This window comes from Microtus oregoni, unplaced genomic scaffold, assembly GCF_018167655.1.
Source record: "Microtus oregoni isolate MIOR12 unplaced genomic scaffold, Mior012 000074F_ref0000038, whole genome shotgun sequence".
In the NCBI taxonomy this organism is placed as follows: Eukaryota; Metazoa; Chordata; class Mammalia; order Rodentia; family Cricetidae; genus Microtus; species Microtus oregoni.
Window position 1 is genome coordinate 5820418 of NW_024544004.1, and position 11631 is coordinate 5832048.

General features: G+C 37.0%; 1 protein-coding gene across 1 annotated transcript in view; it reads left to right on the plus strand.

The window, feature by feature from the left end:
* The window catches only part of LOC121441347 (patched domain-containing protein 1-like), a 48859-nt gene extending 38412 nt beyond the window's left edge, over positions 1-10447 (plus strand). The window contains 2 exon segments of the mRNA XM_041642478.1: positions 8523-9251; positions 9254-10447. Coding sequence (XP_041498412.1) covers positions 8523-9251; positions 9254-10170 — 1646 coding nt within the window. The 3' untranslated portion in view covers positions 10171-10447.
* Positions 10448-11631: the final 1184 nt, after the last annotated feature.

Below are 11631 nucleotides of genomic sequence, written 5' to 3' on the forward strand. Positions count from 1 at the left end.
TTAATAAGCTCATAAAGCTAACAATGCCTGGATTTAGGATGCTTGCCCTTCTGGATTTCTCAGATAAACTCTTCATCCTTAGAGTATGATTGCAAAATGAAATATAAGCAAGAGCAGATTCGTGAATGTATTCAAGACCAGTGTTTCGTTTTGTTTATTGATAACTGGCCCTAAATTAACAGTAAACACTTCAAAAGACCAAGAAGAAATGCAGTGCTAAGCACTTTGTTCTACACATAAAATAGCTGTCTAATAATTTGTTATCTATAAAAATGCTTATTTGTACTTAACTAAATCAGGTTATTTAAAATCTTCTTGATTTTATTTGTAATGTAAAACTATATCAAATCATATATATATATATATATATATATGTCTTCATTTAAAAGAAAAAAGTTTCATAAAATATTGAATACACGAGTATCCTTGGTTATTAAAAACTCTATAATGTGGTAAGTATTATAAATTTCAAATTCAACAAACTCAGAATTGTTAGTGTGACTACAGTCATACAAGGCCAGATCCAGCCAAATGCCAAAATGGCAGCTGATTTACAATGGAAAATTTTAAGACCACAAGTGTTAAGAAGTATTAACTTGACAAGATTCCACAAGAGGAAGGAATTTGAATAAACACTGAGAGTTCATCATAATGGGATGTGATTGTATGTTTCTAGCTAAGATGATACATTATATCTCTGGCAAAAAGAATATATCCTACACAGATGAATCAACTTGACAATGACATAAGCATAAATAGCTCATGATTTAGAATGTTTTTCATCAGTGTCTGTATATTAGACACTTCCAATTCTGTGTAACCTCTCTCTAGATGAGTCAGGGTAGTTTATCTAGAGCTGAAATCCTCAAAGGTCCACAGTATCATAAATGTTTATTGCCATTTTTTGTTGCTAGAATTTAGAGAAGAACTTAGTTGTTTATATTAGTGTCAGATAGGGCAGTATTAATATTTGTAAGCATCATTTATAGCTATTGTAAAATGTCCTCTAAAGAATTAAGATTTACATCATGGTTGTCCAGTTGAGTATGAGTTAAGAAATTGGCATCATTTTTGTATATTTTTGTATGTGCAGATTCTCCTTACATGTGTGTTATTTATTTATGCAGCTCGGCTTATCATAAACAAGTCAGGAAAGGAGTTGGAGAACGTAGAAGGAACAGAGGAAGGTTTTATTCCTTATGCATATGAAAGGATTGTTTCTCATATACATTCCATGCACATAAAAGAGAGAACTGAAGTTATTGAGAAAGATAGTTTGGATATCAGTTTTTATGTGACATTTTAACTTCCAAGGGTCACTTTGCCTTTGTTGAAATTCAAGAGCCCTGGATATTGGATGAGATGCAAAACACTCTTCAATTTTGAAAAGGTCAAGTGCCAAGTCCAGGGTGCTCTCTTCTGAATTATCTAACCAGTGAAGCACACAGCACTTTTATGACTTACCGAACCAGACTTCACAGTTTCAGGGATGTGAATGGGAATAGAATGTATATTAAGTGCTAGGAGAAAAATAATATCAGAAAAGTTGCCATCCTACAGTAGTATATTCTAAGATTATCCGAATTTTTAGCAGGAACCAAAGATTAACTTTACTTCTTTAAGGGTTTGTTGTCACTGATATCACTTGAAGTGTGATAACAGTGTATGTGGCTCAAAAAAAGGGTTACACTAAATTGTGCAAGAAGGTTAGTTACAACTGAAATGATTTATTCCTTAATTATTCTCACTCTCAGATCAAACAAACTTGAAAGATTTTTACATTATAATAGGTCCATAAATCATTAGAAACATGAGGGAAAAGAAAAAATCTTCCAGATAGTATCAAAGGTTTAGCTGAAGTTACCAATATCCAACCATCTTTTACCTAGACAATGGATAACAATACCCAATAATATCTGAATGATAAAAATGGTAATTTCATATAGTTTAACATAAAACATTATGATAGAAATATGCTATTTGTAGCAATATGACTATATATATAGAATAGAATAGAAATATAGAGTAATATGGAAATACTTAGTTTATATATAAAATAGTTAATAGGGGTTTTTTGTTTTTTGTTTTTTTTTGCTTTTGTTTTTTGTTTTTTTGAGACAGGGTTTCTCTGTAGCTTTGGAGCCTGTCCTGGAACCAGTTCTTGTAGACCAGGCTGGCCTCGAATTCACAGAGATCCGCCTGCCTCCCGAGTGCTGGGATTAAAGGCATGTGGCACCACTGCCCGGCAATAGTTAATAGTTTTAAGAGTTCCTAAAACAAACTGCTTATTAAGATTTTGTTTCTCTTTTGGTGGTGATGGTGAATGTCTTTGATCCCAGCACTCATGAAGCAGAGGCAGGCAGATCTCTCTGTATCAGCGTTTCAGGATAGATTCCAAAGATACAGACAAACCTTGTCTCAAAAAAAATGGATTTTGTTTCTCATATTTCTTTTGTCCATCTGATTTTAAATAAGATAATAATTCCAGGCTTGAAGAAATAACTCAATAGTTAAGAGCACTCAATGTTCTTGCAGAGTACTGGATTTCAGTTCCCAACACACAAATTGGGCAACTATAACCATTGATACTTTTTTCTGCCCTTTTCAGACACACACATGCACACCCACACTAATAATAATAATAATAATAATAATAATAATAATAATAATAATAAATGAAAATTTTCAAAATAAGAGTATTTCCATACAATATTTTCAAGGTTCTTTTTTAATCTTTTAAATAATAGTCTATAGTTGTATAATTTTTAAAGACATATGGAATCTAATTTTGTGATTAGTTCTTGCCAGTCATTATTATTGTAAATGGAAGGTGGAAAAAATAGCTTAAGGTGGAAGTAGAGCAAAACCAATTTATTTATATGCACCTTGCCTTAAACTAAGACATGGCATGGCTAGGGGCACAGATTGGAGAAGGCAGAACTCACTGAGTAAGGGAGTTGTGCCTTTGATACAGGTCTCCTAGGTAACCTTTGGGTATTCTTCTGACTTAGTCTCATCCAAAGAATGGAAGAGCAGCCAATACTGAACCTTGGAAAAACAGAACATAAGGAAAAATACCTAGTATCTAGGAGCTCACTGTGCAAACTGATTCAACTTCATTGTGAAAGAACTCTTGCTGTCCACTTAAACTTTACTACATTATTCACTAAGAACAAAATGTGGATAGCTTTCTAGCTTGTTCTCTGCATTGATCAATATAACGGCACTAACACTTAACTGCTTCATCAGTAAATAAATTCCTTTTAGTCAACTTTTTACCTTATATTTATATGGGGGTATAATTTGTGTGCATAATATATTATAAATAGCATTATCTATGGCAGAAATCATATGTAGTGTAGAATTACTTCATGTTATATATTAGAATTAATTAACATTAATATTATTTAACAGTGCTTATTTTTGAATATTTAAACAAAGATATATCTCTGGATATATTCGAATGCTTGAATAGGATATAACATAAATACTTGAGTTTATATATTACATATGTTTTCATGTGAAAAGACATAAAATAATGCCCATAGTATATATTTATAGACCTTACTTATATATACTGGTTTTATATAATATATTTGCACATAATATCAAAGTACCCTAGTATATTTACATATAATACTCTATCTTTAAATAAAGAAGATCTATTAAGAAAATAATTTCTTGGACTTTCATATGCAGTTATCTAGCAAAAGAAAACCATTTCTCAGATTCAAACCCTAAGTTGTGATTGGAATAACCAGTATGTGTCAAGTCTCTAGTAGAAAGACTAAGATGCATATATCCCTCCCTGATATAAGCATCTGTCTTTACTTAAGTAGAGTACACTTTTACTCTTACTCTTAACTGTGACACAGAACAGGCTGGAATAAGCCAAACAATTCATATTGTAAAGTAAATGTTTATAACCGACCAAGTTTAAATGTAACCCCATTAATGAACTTCTCCCTGAAAATAGGTGTTACTCAGTCTAAAAATGCATATGCTTGAGATTTCTTTTTGATACAACAAAAATCATGGATTTATGCAGATGCCATGTGAGAAAAGCATTTTATAAACACAAACTACTTAGTGAGAGTCATCTAAGAATAAAATATGCTTTCAGGAGAGTTTGTCCATCCATTGTAATCCGTGGACTTTTTAGAGGACTGTACTAGTTTTGTTTACATATGTGAAATTTGGCACTACACAGGTGCTTTATAAGTGACTTCATTTTATCCTGAAGGATGATCTACCAGTAAGCCATCTCAGTGGAACTCATGTCAGCTATTCCTCAAGGAACTCAAGCTGAGGAAATGCTGCCTGTAGGAAAGGGATTAAAACGTGAGGAGGCTTCTGCTGTGTCTGTGAGGACTGAAGAAAATAGGGAAATCTGGGACTATGGAAAAATAAACTTACAAAATCCAGCAGGACAAAGTAGATCAATCCTTATGATTAGTCTTTGGAAAAGCAAATAAGCAAAAACCAAATCTCCCCAAAGGTCTCTCATAGGATAATATTAAATAAACTTAAAACATGATTCACTTTAAGAACAAGTTTCTAGAAACATATCTACTGGCTGGAGTTAACTAGTGAATTCCTTTCTTAGTAGATTATAAACAACCCTGAAGTCTTTGGCTGTACCCCAGAAAAGAGTTTAGGTGAAAGTGAGATTTAATCTGTGAGTATGCCCGAAAGTCATTCTAAGTGACTAGAGGATTAGCTAGCTGAGTTTCTTCTACCATTACTGTTATTTATCATCTGTCCTGCTGTTTCTCATCATTAGTTCCAAACCCTGGAAGTTCATACACACACACACACACGCACGCACACACACGCACGCACGCACACACACACACACACACACACACACACACGCATACATGCAAGTACACACACACACATCTTTCAGTCATTTAAGGCAACTTCCAGGCATACTCAAAAACTAAATCCCGCCTTCACCCAAGATCTTTTCTACGATCTAGCCAAAGCCTTCAGAGTTGTTTATAATCTCCAAAGGTAGCTAGAACAAGCGTGTGGAAGTTTGAAGACGACCTGTGTCACTCAGTTCTCTCTTTGTACCACCTGAGCCTAAAGAGGGTCATCAGGCTTGCTGGGAGACACCGTTACTAACTAGCTATTTTGCCAGCTCCAAACTATACTTTAAATTAAACACAAAGCAAACAACGACATGTTTTCTAATTTTTTTAAAAAAAACTTTTTTTTAAATGAAGAAAATAATACTCAAACCTCAGAAAAATGTCTTCAGTCCTTAGACAGTACAAGATTTGCCCTTCAAGGTTCTAAGCAAGTCAAAGAAGGAGCCCACCCTGTGTGAGATGAAAGTGGAGTGAAAAGGATCCTATGAAAAGCTTCCCCCTTACCTACCCCTCCACATTTCTCTATCCCTAACTTTCCCACTTTACTGTTAGAGTAACAGCAAAAGAGAAAGCCAGGGCTGGCTGGCAGGGGAATGAAAAAATGTTACTGTTTGGTGAAATGTTCCTAATTACTCTTCAGGTAGCCTCATTTTCTGTCCCAGTTTCCCAAAACTAAGGGAAGCTGTTTTCATAGACCATTGTCCCAAAGCAGTTCGTAATTAAAACTATACCTTTAAATGTCAAAACTAAAGGAAATTCAACTGTAGTTCTGAACATAAAAGGAATTTCGGGGATGTTTTATGGGCTCTTAGTGTGTGTTTCTCCTTGAGTCCAAGCCAGGGAACAGGGTTCCCACAATTTATCTTTCCTTTAAGATAATAGGCCAACCTCTTAAGCATAAACATGAAGCTGTAACCTGAGTCTAGTGCCAACCAGGCACTCCAGGCTGCTAACAAATCCCTAAGAGGGCCTGGAACTCTCTTGGCACCCATCTCACCCTTGACAGCCTGGGGTGTAGAAAAGTGTTATGGCATCAGCAATTATCCCAGAAATTCAAGGACTCTTTAAAGATATTATACAATTACAATTTGGAGTTGAGGGTACAGGAATCTGATTGGCAGGTGTGGATTGAGAAACAAGGTTCTAGCCTACCATGAGTAGTGACAGAAAGGCCATTGATAGATAGCAACAAATGAATGATCAGATGGAATAGATTATTTCTCCCTGCCTTCTCTGACCTCTGTGAGGGCCTTCACATACAAGAAAAAAGGAGGAGGAAAGATGGGGAGTTAGGAAAGGGGAGGGGTCTCCTAAGAGACCCTGAGAATAAAATTTTTCTTTGGAAGTGCCCCTTGAGCCAAAAACTTATGCAAAAAGACTCACAACTCAATGAAAAATATTAAACTATATACAATGGGCGTTTAAAAGACAGCAAAAGAACTTGTGTATTTTCCTCTTTCCTTGAGTGTGATTATTTTCATCCTGGAACCTTATTATCACCTTTTTGCTCTGTTAATTCAAAGTTCTTTTCTCATTTAGTTCCTATGGTTATTCAACAGTACACTAAGAAATGGATTCCTATTGTATTGTCCAAGTATCAGATAATAACATTATAAAATATCCCACTAATTTTATTTTTATTTTATATTTAATTTCTTATTCAGTTTTGCATTTAATTTTCCCTAAAATTCAACTAAATGATTAACTGTAATTCTGCTATATGATCTTTATATTCTTGCCATACTTAAATGCTGGCTACTAAAGTCTTATTTTGAAGTATTTCTGTTTGCAGGAAGTAAATACTCTAGAAAACTCTTTGCACTTTGCAGCAACTCCTGAGGTATTGTTTACTTTCCAATACCTACTTGTTCTTCATGACCCCAGATACACCGGTCAGTCTTATTTCCCCAGGGCACTGATGTCCCTTAGGTATTAGTCTTCTTATTACTCACAAAGATTAGTTTGCTTTTAATAAAGGCTTGGTCAGTTCACCCCGAGAAAACTGGAAGCAAGGTTCAACAACTAGTTTTCCCTCTCTAGACTAGACTTTGTTAACTGCCTAAAACATAATTAACAGCAGAATGCCAGTCAACAAATACACTTTCACTTCCTATCTGGGGAATTTAGGTGCTCCAATTTAATAGGGGCCGTGGTACTCGTAATCAAATCGGAAGTCTTGGCCTGACCTCTAAAAGCAGCTGTAAAATGATGTCTAATAAATTAAGATGAATGCCACATCCCTCGGAGGAAACAGGCCTGTATCATTACTATGTAATCGGTTCTCATGTTTGAGGTCAGGACTGTACAATAAGGATATAAATACCAGCCTGGGTTCAAGGTGAGACATAAGCTCAGTTATGTTGACTACAAGTTAATGGTGACTGGCTTCACTCAATTACACACGGCTGCAGATTTGAAATTCCTTCTTTTTTTCAAAACCAGTCCATCACACCAATGTGAAGTATGATCCTCAATAATGGGACTGAATTTGTCAAGGTGTAGAAACAGACTATTAGATCTTCTATCCTAGTACCAAGACAGAGATTATCCAAAGCCAGGATGGGTGATTTGGGCTGGATTTTGAAAGTGACTCGGGCAGTCAGGGAGGTGCAGTGACGAAGTGTCCAGTTCCAACCAAGAGAGGTACAGAAGGCATAGTCAAACTTCCAAGAAACAGGATGCAATTACAGCAGGGACAGTCACTGTATCTATGCCACCCTGACGTTGCTGGAATTCTAAACAGGGAGCCAAGAGCCCTAAGCAGTTATTACCAAAAGACCACTGCCAAATGGTATCAAGAAGTTGATAGAATCACTGTATATTTGATATGTTATGTGTGAACAACTAGAATTGGTGAAAAAAAAAACCTTAAAGACAAATGGAGGTCATAAACCTTTAATCCGATTGTCATTTGTAGTAGTAGTAGTAGTAGTAGTGAGGGTTCACATGAATCTTGTTCTTCTTTCTTTATTTTTCTTCTTTCTGTATGTTCTACTCAAACTTGTTTATACTTATTTTGCTTTCCTCTGTTTCTCGGATTTATTGCTTTCTGCTCTGATATTTAGTGAAGAAAAAAGAGACTGTGATTTAGTTTCCCGTTACTACTCAAACTAAATACAGTGCTTCTTTATCGCTAAAGTCCTCTGCTTGACCAATTTTAATAAAAGGTATTGACACTGATGGGGAATACTCTGCCCACTGCTTTCCTCTGTGCTAACCCCTCCCATTGTACCTACGGGATTATAAAACTAAATGATTGGTATCTGCAATATTCTTTGGAGTGTTCCACCAATCAAATTGTACTGACCACCATAAGCTATTGATGTATATAACGTCTAAAAAGCATAGGCCTGAGTCAACTCGAATCCTGCTGGCAAAAATTAATCCAGCTTTCTTAGGCTAGTGGCAACCTTGAAGACCTCTGCTCTTCTCACTATCATAGAAGAGACTATCAATGAATACACATTCTGCAAAACACAGGTCTACTTGCCACAGGAAACGTCCCCAGCATTCCCAAACCTGTCACCACTAAAGCTGATTATATTTACTATGATCCATTAAGCCCCCATGATCAAATTGATACCCCTCTTTACAAAGATCTGTTCCTTAAAACTTTTACTCTGATCTTTTTTTCTGCCTCTTCAGGTCATGGATTATATGGGACTTTTGAAATGTTATCCTCGTGGAGGAAAACTAGAGAGGACCAACATGTTAAAGAGCGAACTGCAGAAGTCTATGCAGACTCCATGCTCTCCTTCTCTCTCACCACTGCCATGTACTTGGTCACCTTCGGCATAGGGGCCAGCCCTTTCACGAACATCGAGGCAGCCAGGATTTTCTGCTGCAATTCCTGTATTGCAATCCTCTTCAACTATCTCTATGTACTCTCATTTTATGGTTCCAGCCTTGTGTTCACTGGCTACATAGAAAACAATTACCAGCATAGTATATGCTGTAGAAAAGTGCCAAAGCCTGAGGTGTTGCAGGAGAAGCCAGCATGGTATAGGTTTCTTCTGACAGCTAGATTCAGTGAGGACACAGCTGAAGGTGAGGAAGCAAACACTTACCAGAGTCACTTATTGGTATGTTTCCTCAAGCGCTATTACTGTGACTGGATAACCAACACCTATGTCAAGCCTTTTGTAGTCCTCTTTTACCTTGTTTATATTTCCTTTGCCTTAATGGGCTACCTGCAGGTCAGCGAAGGGTCAGACCTTAGTAACATCGTCGCAACTGCAACACAAACCATTGAGTACACTACTGCCCAGCAAAAGTACTTTAGCAACTACAGTCCTGTTATCGGATTTTACATATATGAGTCCATAGAATATTGGAACTCTAGTGTCCAGGAAGATGTTCTAGAGTTCACTAAGGGTGGCTATCCTGGTTTGAAAGCTACTTAAATTATCTTCGGAAACTCAATATATCCACTGACTTGCCTAAGAAAAATTTCACAGACATGTTGAGGAGTTCCTTCCTGAAATCTCCTCAATATTCACATTTTCAAGAGGACATCATCTTCTCAAAAAAGTACAATGATGAGGTTGATATAGTGGCCTCTAGAATGTATTTGGTGGCCAAGACCATGGAAACAAACAAAGAAGAACTCTATGATCTCTTGGAGACCTTGAGGAGACTTTCAGTCACCTCCAAGGTGAAGTTCATTGTCTTTAATCCGTCTTTTGTGTTCATTGATCGATATTCCTCCTCTCTGGGAGCCCCCCTGCACAACTCCTGCATCAGTGCTTTGTTCCTGCTCTTCTTCTCGGCATTCCTGGTGGCAAACTCGCTGATCAATGTCTGGATCACTCTAACAGTTGTGTCTGTGGAGTTTGGAGTGATAGGCTTCATGACATTGTGGAAAGTAGAACTGGACTGCATTTCTGTGCTCTGCTTAATCTATGGAATTAACTACACAATTGACAATTGTGCTCCACTGTTATCCACATTTGTTCTGGGCAAGGATTTTACAAGAACTAAATGGGTAAAAAATGCCCTGGAAGTGCATGGGGTAGCTATTTTACAGAGTTACCTCTGTTATATTGTTGGTCTATTTCCTCTCGCAGCTGTGCCTTCAAATCTGACCTGTACACTGTTCAGGTGCTTGTTTTTAATAGCATTCGTCACCTTCTTTCACTGCTTTGCCATTTTACCTGTGATACTGACTTTCCTGCCACCCTCTAAGAAAAAAAGAAAAGAGAAGAAAAATCCTGAAAACCGGGAGGAAATCGAGTGTGTCGAAATGGTGGATATTGATAGTACCCGAGTGGTTGACCAGATTACCACAGTGTGATGGTATCTGCTTCATGTATTTTTCACCTTAGGTCTTACCAAGACCAAAAAGCTGATGTTGATGAAACATAGTCAAAGTTGCTCTGTTTCTAAAAGAATAAGAAACAAGCACTGGAAAAAAAAGGAAAAGAGGATATCAGGTGTGGAATCTTTAAAATCATTAAAGTAAAGGGGTTGCTATGAAAGAGAAGTTACTTATATGCACACGTGTGTGCACACACACGCAGGACTCAGAGTGTTTTAAATAAGATCAAACAGAGGAACACTTACTAATAAGCAGGATATTACCCCACTGCACAAGTTACTTGTGTTGTAAGAAAATGCAACTGATTGCAAGGTCAGCTGCCATGACAAAAATATCCTTAAGCATTGTTCAAAAGAACAAGGCTTCCTAAACTTCGGCAGAGCTGTAATTCTACTTAGGTTCTGAGGTTTGAGATCTTCATTGTCTCATCTAGCACCTCAACACTCAAGGAGAGTCTGTAAAAATTTTCATCAGCAAAAGAAAGCCAGGACCTCTGAAGCAGATGTGATAGACTGTACATCATCCACAAATTAAAATGGAGTCTCCCGAAATTCACGTAGGTGAGGCCAGGTTTTTGTTTTCATGAATGAACTTGTCATATTCTTCCACTGACAACACTTTTACCACCTGTATGGTTTACTTAATGCACCCAGGAAGCAATGACAGCTCCAGCGCTACAGAACTGGGGCAAATCTATTTTAGAATATCTTGCTCTTTGTCATCAGATGGATCTACTTTATACGTTACAGCTTCTGGCAGGAACCTCTGAGGGTGCAAAGTCACAGAGCCACGTTCCAAATGGCTGGCATGTTGGAGGAAAAGCAGGAATCTATTTGAACCTACAGAGTATCTCTATATTAACAAAAAAGAAGAGCTGGCTAGTACAGATGTTTGTGGTTTGTCCCTATATGCACTTTTGCATGGGTGCCCATAAACAACATCTGCCCATGTGTCTAAGGAAAGGGAAATAAACACTAAAATCGTCATTGGCCAAAAAGTGCCAGAATGTCTTTGCTATGAGATGACTTCCACTTGACTTAGTGGAGAAGAGTAAGATTTTTGGTAAGTCTAAGCCTGGGTAATGAGTCATTTATAAAAGTGCTGGGAGATAAAGGGCTCAAAGGAAAATAGGTGGAAATCCCTGGATAACAGCAAACACCAGTACAAACCTATCCACAATGGCAGCCAAACTCCCCTGCTAAACTGGCTGAATATTACCTTCCCTGTCCCCTAAAATGCCTTTTTGCTATCTCTCTACTTCATCATAAGGCCCTCTGTACATTAACATGCCCGGATTATTTATATAGTGCAACAGTTGTAACTACAAGGGCAATGATTCATAGATCTAAACAAAAACAGTTTGGTCTGAAGGAGTATGTATGCTGGCCTTGGACCCTGTATTTCTTCAAATCCATAAAATGAAGTCAAATCCTGGGT